The sequence below is a fragment of the Balaenoptera musculus genome, chromosome 2 (assembly GCF_009873245.2).
Source record: "Balaenoptera musculus isolate JJ_BM4_2016_0621 chromosome 2, mBalMus1.pri.v3, whole genome shotgun sequence".
Classification (NCBI taxonomy): domain Eukaryota; kingdom Metazoa; phylum Chordata; class Mammalia; order Artiodactyla; family Balaenopteridae; genus Balaenoptera; species Balaenoptera musculus.
Genome location: NC_045786.1, coordinates 175,271,861 through 175,285,730, shown reverse-complemented (window position 1 = coordinate 175,285,730; position 13,870 = coordinate 175,271,861). Strand labels below are relative to the sequence as shown.

General features: G+C 56.5%; 1 protein-coding gene across 10 annotated transcripts; it reads left to right on the top strand.

The window, feature by feature from the left end:
• Window positions 1-59: 59 nt before the first annotated feature.
• Window positions 60-12,891, top strand: CDCA4 (cell division cycle associated 4). Of its 10 annotated transcripts, none has more exons than XM_036844092.1 (4): window positions 99-114; window positions 4,618-4,733; window positions 6,914-6,973; window positions 9,027-12,890. In XM_036844092.1, exon 4 carries the CDS (start codon window positions 9,033-9,035, stop codon window positions 9,705-9,707), a length of 675 nt encoding a protein of 224 aa, XP_036699987.1. In that variant the 5' UTR covers window positions 99-114; window positions 4,618-4,733; window positions 6,914-6,973; window positions 9,027-9,032; the 3' UTR covers window positions 9,708-12,890. The 10 variants fall into 10 exon arrangements, 9 of the variants coding, with proteins under 9 accessions (XP_036699982.1, XP_036699981.1, XP_036699987.1 ...); XM_036844084.1 differs by lacking the exon at window positions 99-114 and adding an exon at window positions 4,502-4,518; XM_036844086.1 differs by lacking the exon at window positions 6,914-6,973 and having other exon boundaries at window positions 83-114.
• The last annotated feature ends 979 nt before the right edge of the window (window positions 12,892-13,870 follow it).

Sequence of the window (13,870 nt, the reverse complement as noted above, 5' to 3'; positions counted from 1 at the left end):
CCCATTGTGGGCGCTGCGCGGCACCGCCCCCGGCGGCCCCTCCCCGGCGGCTCCGCCCCTCCCGGCGGCCCCTCCCTCGGCGGTGGCGCGGGCGGCGCGGACGCGGGCTGCCAGGTGAGCTTCTCGGCGGGGCGCGGGCCTTTGTGCGGCGGCGGGGTTCCCGGGAGGGCTCGGGCGTGGTCGGGGACCCTGGGAGCCTGTGGGGTCCTTGGGGGGCGGCCTGGGGCGGGGGACCCGGAGGGCTGAGGACAGCCTGGGGAGTTGGGGGTGGCTGGGGGTAGTCCGGGGGAGGGGGCGGCTTGGGGGTCCGGGGGCGCGTCGGAGAAGGGGGCGCAGTCGCAATGACCGGCGCCCCCCGCCAGCTCGACGAGTGACCGGCCTCCTGGGATTCCCCCTCTGCTACCGCAGACTAAACTTTGGCTGTTCCGCACCATTTCAAGTCAAAAGTAATATATAGCCTTGCCTTTAACCTAATTGGGGGCTCTTTTTAAGAGGAGAAACAGTTACGATGGGTCTGTTGGGCTCCTCCGCAGGGAAGTCCCTACATTGTCTTCTTACCTGTGACTTGGAAGGGGTCAGTGCAGGCCCTCCTGCTCCTCCTGGTTCCCACGAAGACCCTCCTGGGAGACCTGTAGGGACCCTGGGGAGCCACTTGTGTGGCCGACTTGGATTTACAGCCCTGACCACAGTGCCACCAAGTTGCCGCTCCTCTGTCACTCATCCATCCCTCATTCTACGCCTCCTTCCACCCACCGGTCGATCCTTCCATCCATCATCCACCCATCTACCCACCCGTCCACCAATCCATCATCCATTCGTCCATCCTTTTATCCACCCATCTGTCCATGTTTCTAGGTTTCCTTCCTAATCTGCATTCCTTGTAGAGCGAGGAGTGGGTGGTGAGTGTTAGCGATGGAACACTTGAATTTCATCCTAGGTCCTTTTAGCAGAACTGGGATTTGCAATACTATATACTGCCTTCCAGAAATGGCCCGGCCAGGGGCACCTTTCTCTGGAACCCCGGAGGGCAGGGCTGCCTCCCTGTAGTAGGCTGCATGCCTGCGAGTGTTCAGTTTGGGTTCTTTTACTTTGTGTCTCAGTTTTAATTGCTTTGAAAAGGAATGTTAAGGATATTTTGCAATAGCTTCCCTCCCCATACTGTAGGAGACCCAGCTTCTCTCTAAGCTGGTCAAGGGGGTATCAGGGAGCAAGGAATGCCAGCCTTGGGTGGCCTGAAGCTGGCGCTCTGTCTGCTTCCCCTGCAGGCTGGCCTAAGCTGCCCAGTCCAGTGGAGACAGACATCAGGGAGGGGAGCAGGATATGGGGGGAGGAGGACTCCCAGACCCTGGCTGCTAAGGGAGCTGTCTTCAGTGGGCTCCTTGTTCCGCCACATCCTGCTGCAGTCAGAGGACTAGGAAATGTACCAGGCACTCACTTCCACAAGTCAGAGGCAAGCACAGCTCTACATTTTCAAAAGCTTATTGTCCCCAAAGCAGGATTCCCAGGAAAAGCATCCACCAGGTAACTGTTTGCTGGGAGAAGCTGTGGTCCAAGTAGAGGGTTTCCCTCTGCTGGAAATCGCCGTGTTTCCTCTTGTGGGGCCCTGTGTTGCTTACACAGAACAGCCAGACTGAGTTTACTGTTAGGTTAAAATGAGCCAAAGAAGATACTGTCCACTTACAAAATTAAGTTAAATATTGTATGAACTTCCTACATACAATTGCTCTTTATTTTCAAGTTTCACCATGTATTATAATTAAAGTAGAAATTCAGAATAAAAAAATCAGTTACGACCTTTTTTTTTTTTTTCTTTTTTTTGGAGAGAGAGAATGACAGGTTTTATCTTGGAAGGAGGGCTGGAAGTTTCCCTCAACTTGCTAGGAGAACGGATTCCCAGGCAGAGAAGGTTTGTGTATTTTATTCCAAGTAACAGAAGTACTTGAGGGAATTCCCTGGAGGTCCAGTGGTTAGGACTCTGCGCTTTCACTGCTGTGCGCCCGGGTTCAGTCCCTGGTCGGGGAACTAAGATCTCACAAGCTGCACGGCACAGCCAAAAAAAAAAAGTCCTTGAAAACAACTTTTTAGTGCTAGCTTATGAAAGCTGCAGACAGGCGATAGTGGAGGGGTGACCGCCACACAAGTCAGAAGCAGCCTTCTCAGAATTTTGTTTTGCCGGCTCTGCCTTCGGGTTTCTTTGATGAGTATTTCAAAGCCAATCTGATAGTGAGACAGAAACTGAGAGTGTTCACGTTGATTTGCCTTAGAAACCTGAAACTCACGAGAGTGCTTGGCCGTGGCTGAAGGTCATGGTGACGAGTCTATCCCCAGCGCCCCCAGCCCTGCTGCTCTGGATCTGGGGATCTGCATTTTCCACCGGCTCTTGGGATGGTGGCCACGTGGCGTGAGAGCTGCTCAGGAACGGGGACCTGGCTGTGACTGGGGTCCCCTCTGCTGGGAGTGCTCGGGGTGGGCGGGCGCAGTGCCCCCCCGGCTTCACCGCCACGTGGAACTCCTGACCTGTCTGTCCGTCTTCATGTTCCTCTGTCCGGCCTGCGCCTGGTCTGGAGGAGGTCTGAGGGCGGTGCTGTGCGGCCACGGGGGTCAACCCTGGCGGCCGGCTGTCCGGGGATGTTGGAGGGTTTTGTGTGGCACATGCTAACTGTGGGGACTCGGTGGGCCTCGGGTGTTTAACCAGCTACGTGGCGAGACGACTGTGGAGGTGACGGAGGTGGCTAATGCCTAACATTTTTTTGTTCAGCACTCAGCGGTGAGTCAGGCTCTGCAGTTAGGACAGCCTCGGAGGCGTAGGGCCTTGTGTCACCCCGTGTTGGAAGGGTTCAGTGCCCTCCGGCCACAATCGCTGCTGGGCAGGGAGCTGTGCTCCACCAGGCCAGCCTAGGGGTTCTGGGTCCCCACCTCTGCCCTGAGCATCTCTCAGGGTCCCTTCTGAACCGTGCTCTGTTCTGACTTTGTCCCAGACACAGATGTCTGAGGAGGGGGCACCCTCGCAGGCCACCTTCTGAGGTCATCGTGACCCCACCCACTCACCCAGCCTCTGGATGGCGGGCACTGTCCACGGGCCGCCCCCTTCCGTAGATGGAAGTCGGCCAGCATCTTCTTTGTGGAGTGTGGCACAAAGTAACAGGCGCTTAGGCTTTGGAACGTTTGTGGGGAGTAGTTTGGGCTGACTTGGAGCCTGTATGTGTTCTGGCCTGCCCATCGGGGCGCCGGGGGGGGGGCAGTATCTAAAGTGTTTAGATTTAATGTGGTAGCCACCCCCATCACATTGGTTATTGATGCATTTTTGTTTATTATGAAGGTATAGTTTGATGCAATGAAACGAACAGATGTTAGTTGTGCAGTTCAGTGAATTCTGACAAATGCATCCTCTCGTGTGACCCAGGCGCCCATCTGGAGGGGCTGTATTCCCACCGTCCCAGGGAGTTCCCGCCAGTCGTGACTCATCAGTGGCAACAACTTGGGTTAGCTTTGCCTGTTCAGTGAGTTCATATACATAGCAGTACGGTCCCTGTGTTCCTGTTCTTGCTTTGTTACTCATATTCACGTGGTGTTTTGAGATCCATCGTGGCGTGTCCTTGCGTCTCATGGTGGGTTTTGTTTGCCAAGTGGTGTCCCGTTGTCAGATACACCACACTTCACCCATTCAACTGGCTGATTTTCAGTCTTAAGTAATGTTATGTCGGGTGGTGAAACCGGCTGGTGGGGGGGCCCGAGCAGGCAGAAGTGCTGTGTGGGGTGGGAGGGGTAGGGATGTGGTCGGGGGGGTCTAGCTGGGGCTGGGACCGTCGGTGAAGCGCAGGGGGAGCTCACCAGCAGCTGTGACACATCAGTGCAGGAGAAATGGCGGAGGGAGAATTGGTTCTTCCTTCCTTGAAGACAGCTTGGTAAAGTCGCGCTGCCCCTCGCCCTGCAGATGCGCTGAGGAGTCAGCTCTGGAGCTGGGAGGGCCGCCTCCACCCGCCTGGAAGGCTGGGAGGGCAGAGCCCTGGGTAAGCCGTCAGTATGATCAGGGCGTTGTATGTTGGGACAGACTCGCGGCTGTCAGAAGTGGTGGTAAAGTTCTGAGTAACAGGGAAGGTGTGGTGAGCAAGGAAAGCAGGACTTGCCGAGACTCAAACACGCAGAGGAGAACGTGCTCGGGAAGCGCTGGGAGCCGGCGTGGTGACTGCTTCCCGAGTGTCTTTGTGTTGTGCTTTCTGCTTCTTTCCCGATTATCTGCAGTGACTGTGGAGGTGAACGAAGGCTGCCTCGCGAGGAGAGCAGAGGCTGTTTATTCCAAGCTGCTGCGGCCAGGGAGCCGCCGCCACCACTACCACCACCGGGCTGAGCAGGGACTCGGGCAGCAGGGGAGAGGGGGCTCGGGGGTCCTGATGGGGGCTGCGGGGCTGGGGAAGCTGGACGGCCGGCGAGACCCGGGCGCCACTGTGACGGCTGGGGCACGTCTGGTTTTCTCCGGTTGGTCCTCAGTCGGAAGCGAGGACAAAGACCGTGGAAGCCGTGGGTTATTGATCAAGCCAGGCCATTGGGGGGGATGTCACAGGGCAATTGTAGGGCTTCGTGGGCTGTCACTAGAGATGGAGGTCTGACTTCTTGCAGGTCTGGCGCGGAGGGAGCGGGCTGCTTCCTGGGCTGGTTCCTGTGATGGTGGCTGGGTGTCCCAGGCGGATCGGGTGTCATCGCTGTGTCCCTTCCGGCTCTCAGAGCGAATAGCCGTAAGCCTGCCCTCTGCCCTTCTTTCCTGGCAGTGCTGCCCCAGGTGTTGACTACACCGGGCTGCAGCCGGCCCTGAGCTCAGCCCCTGGGGCTCCCCCTGGGTTGACCACTCGTGAATTCGTGGGCTGGGCGTTCTGAGGACCCCTCGCGGAAAGGGAGGTGGGGTCCCAGGGTTTCCTGGCTGTGGGTCAGCTGTGGTCTCCGGCCCGACCCCGCCAGCCTGAGTGGCCGCTGACCTGAGCTGCATGGGGCCCGTGGAGGGTGGCTCGACTGCCTCTGTCGGTAAACTCAGGCTTAATTGTGTTATTCGAGGGAGTTTGGTTTGGGCCTTAAATAATCTTTTTTTTTTTTTTTTTTTTTGGCCACGCTGCAGGGCTTATGGGATCTTAGTTCCCTGACCAGGGATGGAACCTGGGCCCTTGGCGGTGAAAGCGCGGAGTCTTAACCACTGGACCACCGGGGAAGTCCCTGGGCCCTAAATTAAATTGGTCGCTGTGCAGAGTCAGGATTTTAGGTTTGGTCGAAAAGATGCTAAAAGCCAGAGGTGATTAACTTGCCACAGAGGAACCCTTGAAACTTAATTTTTTTCACCCCAACACAGGGTGTCTCTTTATAGACATAATTCATATGAATTATAAATTAATTATAGTTAATTATAAATTAATTTATATTATAAATAAATTACGTCTTTATTGACATAATTTATAGTAATTCTCAATATGCTTAGACAATTTAAGCCAGTGACTTTTACACAAGTAACTGGGGGGAAAAAGACTGTAAAAGTTGAATTTGTAGCCAAGACAAAAAACCTGAATCCCTTATTACTAGAAGTCACTGAAGTATTTTTCCTGTATTTTGGTGGTAAGCTGCTGCTTTTGTAAACGCAAGTTCGTGTGCCGGATGCACACTGAGGCCAAACAAACTGAAACACCAGAGACTGGAGCAGAGAAAGGCTTATTGCAGGCCCTGCACGGAGACGAGGTGGCTCCTGCCCTGAAAAGCCTCGAGCTCCCCGAAGGGTTTCGGCAAAGCATTTTTAAAGGCCAGGCGAGGGAAGGGGCGGGGGTGGGGGGGGGAGGTCGCAGGGTACGCGATCAGGTCGTGCACGATTTTCTGATTGGCTGATGGCTGAGGGAACAGGGCGCTGTCACAGGGGTTCGCAGGACCAGTCCTCAGGCTCCGGGAGGCCTGGGGCTACGCGCTCGCTCCTGGCCATCAAGTGGTTAACGTCTTCCATTTGGTGGGGGAGGTTTTCACATCTGCAAAACAACTTCAGGAAATGTGCATCAATTACTATCATCTGGGTACTTCGGAGAGGAGCTAAAGCAGAGGCTGTGGGGGAAGGCCTGTACCGGGAAGGCCCCCATGGTGTCCTGCCCGGTTGCACTGTCATTCACTTAAAGACAGTTAATAAGCGGGTGTGTGCAAGTGTTACGATTGGCTGTGGCCTCGGGGTTATGTTGATAAGTTAGACCTGTTTGCTGTTCTGGGGAAATTAGTCTTGAGGGGAATGAGCTATAGTCACTTAGTTTTTAAACTTTTTGTTTTGAAATATCAATGGTTACGGGTCCAGGGGCAGGTGTAAAGAAGCGTCCTGGAGGTGCATCCTTGCCCTGCCACCCAGCGTGGGCGTCTGCGTGAGATGCCCAGACACGCATCCCCACCAGGAAACTGGCTTCCGAGCAGCCACGGAGCTGATTCGTGTGTGTGTGTGTGTGTGTGCGTGCGTGCGTGCGCGCTTGTGTGCGGTTCTGTGCAGTCGGAGCTCACGTAGCACTTCCTGGACCCCCCACCGTGGTCCCCACACGGAGCCATGTCCTCGCCCCAGAGAGCCCCGTGGGCTCACCCTTGGCCGCGCACCCATCTGTTGTGTTAGGGTCCTTACAGAGGTGGAGACTGCCCTGGGCAGCCTTCTGAGATTGGCTTTCTCGCTCTGCATGACCCCCTTGAGACCCATCCGAGTCCCCCAGCCACTGGTCACTCCTCCGTGCTGTGTGCTGGCACCTGAGTGGCAGCCTCTCCCCGCTTGAAGGGCTTGGTTTCCAGTATGGGGCTCTTACGAGTGGAGCTGCTGTGGACATTCTTGGACATATTTTTGTACAAACATTGGTTTTCATTTCTTTGGGATAAATGCCCAAGAAGTCACTTTTAAAAAGTTTTTTAAATGTTAAATACACAGGAGGTGAGAGCTACGACCTTGAAAGGAGATTCAGACGACAGGGGACCTTTTTCCGTCTGTGTAAGGCTGCGGCTGGCGGGGCTGGGGGCAGGTGGGGGCAGGGCCGCTTCTTCCTTCACCACAGAGCTTCCCATCAGCCGGTCAGCACAGGCGCTGCCACCCGGTCCCAGAGCCCCTGGCCACGCCGCAGTCATAGGCCAGCAGCAGCCACAGGGGGCCACGGGATGGTTTTGGTTTTTTTTAAAGAAGGAAATCCAAAAATTAGCGTATTTAAAAGATTCTAACTCTCTTGGGACTTCCCTGGTTGGCACAGTGGTTAGGAATCCGCCTGTCAACGCAGGGGACATGGGTTCGAGCCCTGGTCCAGGAAGATCCCACATGCCGCGGAGCAACTAAGCCCGTGCGCCGCAACTACTGAGCCTGTGCTCTAGAGCCCGCGAGCCACAACTACTAAGCCTGCGTGCCACATCTACTGAAGCCCGCGCGCCTAGAGCCCGTGCTCCGCAGCAAGAGAAGCCACCGCGATGAGAAGCCCGCGCACCGCAATAAAGAGAGGCCCCCGCTCGCCGCAACTAGAGAAAAGCCCACACCCAGCAGTGAAGACCCAATGCAGCCATAAATAAATAAATTTATTAAAAAAAAAAATTCTAACCCTCTTGATGAATAACTCAAATGGATTATCTGAAATAAAAATGTTTATCTACTTTATGAACTTGAAAAGAGAGACAGTTCATGCATTATAACTTAACTTTGTGCTTGGAAGGACAGACCTCGCCAGGGTGCTTGTGGGGGGAATGCTGGGGCCCTTTCTTGCTCCGCTTTTTAATTCCCCGAAGGTCTCCCAACTTGGAGTCTGTTCAGAGGGACAGCTTCCTTGTACTTTTGCCTCTGGGAGCTGAGGTGCAGCGAGCTGGCTGCGTCCGGTTGGCATCGGCCCGGGTGAGGCTCAGGAACCAGCCAGCAGCGTCACGCCGTGGTGCTGGTACGGAGTCCACTCTGAGTGATGCCGCCAGGGTGGCCGTAGGCTGCCCCAAGCCCTGGTGAGGACCCCGCCCCTGGGCCTGGGCCTTCCAGACACGGAGGGAGGGGAGGAGTTGGAAGCGGGGCGGGTGGCCTAGGCGAGCAGGCAGAGCCCAGCCTGGCGGAGCCCGCCCTTGGCGGGAGAGCGCTCGTCCCGGCTTGCTCCGCCAGTGCCCCGGGGGCTCCCTGCAGGTCCGGCATCTCCCCTGAAACTTCTGGGGCACAGCTTTTCAGGGGGGCTGTGTGGCACGCGTGGGGGCCCCCTGCTGGTGAAAGCACTGAGGAGCCTGCGCCTGCGTGCAGGAACGGCTGTTGGTGGCCAGGACCCCTCAGTCGGCCGGCTGCGCGTCACTCAGCCCGCCAGCGCCAGCGACCAGCGAGCCGAGGCCCCCGCCCTGCCCGCGGCCCCCGTGCTGTGCCCAAACTCCTCCCTCCCAGGCGCCAACACTCGGAAAGTCGGTGTTCCCGTTCAGCCGAGCTCTTTAAAATGCATTTATGCTATTTTTGGTCCATTTATTATTTTTTAAAATTTATTTTATTTATTTTTGGCTGCGTTGGGTCTTCGTTGCTGCGCGCGGGCTTTCTCTAGTTGCGGTGAGCAGGGCCTACTCTTCATTGCGGTGCGCAGGATTCATTGCGGTGGCTTCTCTTGTTGCGGAGCACGGGCTCTAGGGCCCGCGGCCTTTAGTAGTTGTGGCTCCCGGGCTCTAGAGTGCAGGCTCAGTAGTTGTGGCGCACGGGCTTAGTTGCTCCGCGGCATGTGAGATCTTCCCGGACCAGGGCTTGAACCCTTGTCTCCTGCACTGGCAGGCAGATTCTTAACCGCTGCGCCACAAGGGAAGCCCCATTTATCTTTTCTGATGGAGACGGTTGCGCTGCGATTTAGAGGTGGCGTCTAGAACAGCCTTTACAGGGTCTCTGTGGCTGGGTTTGAGCCAGAGGCGCGCAGGGGCTGCAGCCGCCTGGAGTTGCCCCTCAGCCCCGTCCCGCGCCCCTGTCTGCGTGGGTCACTCCTGACGTTGAGACTGAACCTGGGGCAGAGTCTGCGGGGACCCGGAAGTGGGCTCAACGGCATCTTTCTCGGTTTCCGCAGGGCACGATGTTTGCGCGAGGGCTGAAGAGGAAGTGCGCGGAGGACGAGGAGGCCGCGCCCGCGTACAGTCTGCAGCGCCAGTCGCTCCTGGACATGTCGCTGGTCAAGCTCCAGCTGTGCCACATGCTGGTGGAGCCCAACCTGTGCCGTTCGGTCCTCATCGCCAACACGGTCCGGCAGATCCAAGAGGAGATGACCCAGGACGGGAGCTGGTGCGTGCCGGTGCCCCAGACCGCGGGGCGGGCGTCACGCGACCGCCTGGTGTCCACGGAGATCCTGTGCCGCTCGGCGCGGGAGGGGGCGCGCCCAGCCCATGACCCCGGAGACCCGGCCTCTGAGCTCCAAGTGGTCCCAGCAGCGCAGGCTCCCGGGGCCCCTCCCGGTGGCGTTTGGGACGGGGACGGTCCTCGAGAAAACAGAGGAAGCTTTCACAAGTCGCTCGATCAGATATTTGAGACACTGGAGAGTCAAAGCCCCGGTGCGGTGCAGGAGCTGTTTTCCGACGTGGACGGCTCCTACTACGACCTGGACGCCGTGCTGACCGGCATGGTGGGCGGTGCCAAGTCGGGCCAGGACGGGCTGGAGGCCTTTGCCGCCACGGCTGCCCCGTCCCCCAGTGCCGGCTGCAAGTCGGACCTGGGCGAGCTGGACCACGTGGTGGAGATCCTGGTGGAGACCTGAGCCGCGGCCGCGGCACACAGCAGATGTGTTTGCGAGGCCCACGAAAGCAGCCGGCGCGCTGGGGGTGTGGGTGCCCGCTGCCCTGCAGCCGGGGCTGGCCTCTGGTTTGTCTGCGATTAGGAGACCGACCCAGAACAGCATCCGGTCCGCCCGCTCCCCCCTCTCTCCCTCCCTCCCAGGGCTGGGCTGCTTTCCCGCAGGCCGGTCATCGCGGCTGCCCTGGGCCCTCGTCTGTGTCCTGCTACAGCCCCGCTGGAGGATGCCAGCCCCCTTCCGCATCCAGCCTCATCCAACTTTAGATAGGTGAATTTTCTAAAATTAAGTTTTATATGTTTTGGGCAATATTTTGTCTTAAGATATATTTTTAAACTTTTAATACTTTTATCACTTTAGATTTTTTTAGCTATTTTCTTAAAAATATATTTTTTCTATAAACATTCTCTGCTGCTACATTAGAAACTTTTATAACCTAAACAGTTGCAGTTGGTGTATTTCATTTTTTTTAAGGTTTAACACACACTGTTCTTTTTCCAACAAGCGTCACTGCCCTGAGTCTGCAGTGTCCACACATTGTGATTTCCACTTTAGACTCGGGTGTGAGCCTTGCCCATACCCACTGCTGCGGTCAGAGCGAGGTCAGAGTTGAAGGCCTTGCACGGTGGTGCCTTTACCAGATCTGCTGTGCGAGCCACGTCTCAGTTAGACTTCAGTGTAGATTTTGGAGGGTTTTATTTATGCCTATTTATGTATAAGTGTCTTCAGAGCCGACGGTCAGGTACGGTCTACCTGGAGATCATGCGCGCCCTGAGGTGTCTTGGGCGGTGCCTCCAGAGGGTCTGTGACTCGGGGCCCCTCCTGCGCGGGTTCCCAGCACAGCTGACCTTCCTCCCGAAGATGCTGCCCTCCGCGTGCCCCTGCCTGGCCGGGCTGCTGGACCCGCGTCAGCAGGGCCAGTGTGCCAGTGTGTTTGGGGAAGGCGCGTGTCCGTGCACCACTGGATTGGAGAGTGGTGGCATAAATTTAAGTCTAGGGTTAAAGAAGTCTGTACACATGTCATCTGTGGGCCCTCGATCTTGAGGGTCGTTGACGGTGGGGTTGGCTGGGTGGTGTGTGTGCCCTGTGACCCTGCCCCAGGCACCGAGACCGCCCGCGACTTTTAGATCTTTTTCACTTGTTTGCAAGTGAGACTGCACTCTCTGCACACCCACCCCACGTTTCCCGTTTCTCGTGCTTTTTCTTCCTTCTCCAGCCCTTAGCCAAAAAGGGTTGTTTTCTTTTGCGCATATGCCATTCTTAGTGTCAGTGGTGTGCACCTCATTTTATTAAAAAATTATCCAACAAAGTGGAAATGTGTTGTCAATTATCTACCATGTCGTAGTCCTCGAGTGGGTCTTTTTACCCTAGTTGAGCTCAGCCAGATTATCTAAGGGAGACTGTGGGGCTGCGAAGGGATTCCCCGTGGGTTGTTGACAGGCAGGCTGTGGGACGACTTCATCACCTGACCTCGCAGGGCTCTGAGGCAACTCTCCCCACCCCAGCTCTTGTGGCAGAAGACAGGTGAGGGACAGCGCCCTTGGATTTGGGCCGATGGTGGGAGCCTAGCCTGGTCAGGAAGCTGTGGGTGAGAGGCAGGCTGTGGCTCTCAACATCCAAGGGTTGCTTCCTTCAGAGTTTGAAAGTATTTCCTTGTGGAAAGTAGCTTAAGTGTATGTTTTATAAGCAACAAACCTAAAGAGGTATTTTGTGTCTTTATGGCATTTCTATCTTTTTAAAACATTTGCTCAGTTTCAGGGTAGCTACAGTGTCTTATCTGGCAGCCTTCCACAGTATGACACAGGCAGGGCTCAGGGTGGGGAGCGGGCAGCGCCTATAGCCAGGCTTCGGCTTTAGGGTCCCCAACCCCTGAGAGGCTGAGACCCCAGCCTCCTTTCTGCCCCTGCTAGTGACCCCTCCTTCCTCCCTTTGCTCCTCGGGTTCTTTCCAGCCACCCACTCATTTCGGCAGCTCCCTTGAGGTGCTGATGGCCTAGACGTCCTGGGCAGGGCGAGGTGGGGCCCTGCTGGACACCGATTCCTCTGGAAGCATCAGAGTTTCTCCAGAGAGGAGCAGAGGCAGGTGGCCAGTTGCTGGCGATGGATTTGAATTGAATATGGAAGGACGGGGCGGGGCGGGGCTTTAAACCCCCGTGTGCGTGTGGTCACGTGTCTGTAAACTTTGGAAAAGGAAGGCTGCCGCCTTCACCCCACCACCTCTCCTGGGCTGGTCCTGGGCTCCGGGTCAGGAAGCTGGGTTTGTGGGGAGCGAGTCCTGGTGTGTGTTTGCAGTTGCTTCTGAGCACAGCTGAGCTCCGGCCAGCGCCTCCCCCGGAAGGACTTGGAGTTCGCTTGCTGCTGTCCGCAGGGCCCGGTGTCCCGGGAGCACGTGGAGGGAGGGGAAGTGGGGCTTCGTGGAGGGAGGCAGCAGCCAGCCCTCGAAAGCAAAGACTGCGGAGGGTCCCCAGCCTGAGGGCAGTTCAAGGTACAAGCCTTGGCCAGTGGCAGGTCCTCACGCTGAAACTTCTGAACCGTCGCTAATAAACATACATCGAGTTATCTTTATGGACAGTAAGTGATGTGAGATAGTCATCACACGAGAAGGTGATTAAAAAGCTCGTAGGCAATGCAGGTTGAAGTACTGAGACGTGTCAGGCAGCGATGAATCCCAGTTCGGTTACTTTTCTGGAGTTTGTGAATTCCACTCTAAGCACTGCTTGCGTTGCTTCCCTCCATATTTTGATGTTGTGTTTTCCTCGTCATTCATTTTTAGAATAAACGTTGTCACGTGTCCTGGCTGTCTGTTGCTTCCTCCCCCATGTGGCTGGTTCCTGGGCTGGCAGACTCCAACACTGGGTCCCTGGGCATCTCTCGGCTTCCGTCTGTGTGGTCACTCAGGACCCCTTCCCTAGCGTGGAGGCATCAGATCAGGGAAGCCAGGCTCCTTTTTACACAATGGCCAAGGTCTCTCCAGGCCTGTGTCTCTGAACCCAGCTCTGTGACGCTGATTGAGACTTGGTGGCAGAAACCCCAGAGTGCCCGCCAGAGGGGCTTTCTCTCTGCTCTCCGACCCCCACTTCTGCGAGAGCTGCCTCTGCTCGGGGGGGATTTCTTGCAGCTCTCCCCCTCACGCCTGGGCTGGAGGATGGGCCCAGACCTGCCCGCCGCTGGGGCTGCTCGGGACTGGACTCTGCTGGCCCAGCGTGGAGCTGAAAGTCTCCTCGCTCGCCGCTGGGGTGATGAGAGCGGCTGTGGGCCTCTTCTGTTGCCTAATTTCAGTAAGTATTTTAGACTTCTTTGTAGTCTTAACCGTGTTTATTTTCAACCACGGTTTGGTAGCTGATTGATTGGGCTTGTTCTGCTCAGGGTGTGAGTGACCGCCTCCTACACCCTGTACGTCTGAATCAGGTGACCAGTCAGCACTTAACCGTGTGCCAGCCTGTCTCTCCCAATTCAAGAAGCCCCCTCCTCAAGCACATGGGCTGGACATGAGGACACAGAATCAGAGGCAGACTTGATGTCTTATTAGACGGGGAGTGAGGGGGAGGGGAGCAGTGGTTTCTGGCTTGAGGAGCTGGGTGGGTGGCGGAAGAGCAGAGCGGGGTCGGGGAAGAGTTCGGATTTGGGGCCTGTGGAGTCTGGGACTCCCGTGAGGAGAAGCTGGAGACCCAGCTGGACGCTGGGCCGGCGAGGGGAGGGGAGAGCTCGGCTTGCAGCCAGGGGGCAGGGAGGGCAGCTGTGAGGACAGTAAAATGACAGCATCTGAGTTTGAATCTCGGGGGGGGAGGCAGAATGGCATATTTTGGGTTGTCACGTCTAACTTTAACCAAAGGCTGGGAAATGATGGCACGGCCCAGGTGATCTCTGCCGGTGGGGTCCTGGGAGACCCCAGAGTGGATGCTCCCCTTTGACGGAAGCAGCATGGCAGAAAGCAGTTTCCAAATTCCCACCTCTTTCTGGCTGAAAATGGAAATTAGGCAGATTTCCCAAACATACAGCCCCCCAAAATCTGTTACCTCTTAACAAAGGCTCAGATCCACAGGTGGTCTGTGGAGTGGCCGAGGGTGCTGGGGTGCAGGTGACAGCCAGCCGCCTCCTTCTCCCATGTGACAGGTGACATCTGCTGGTCAC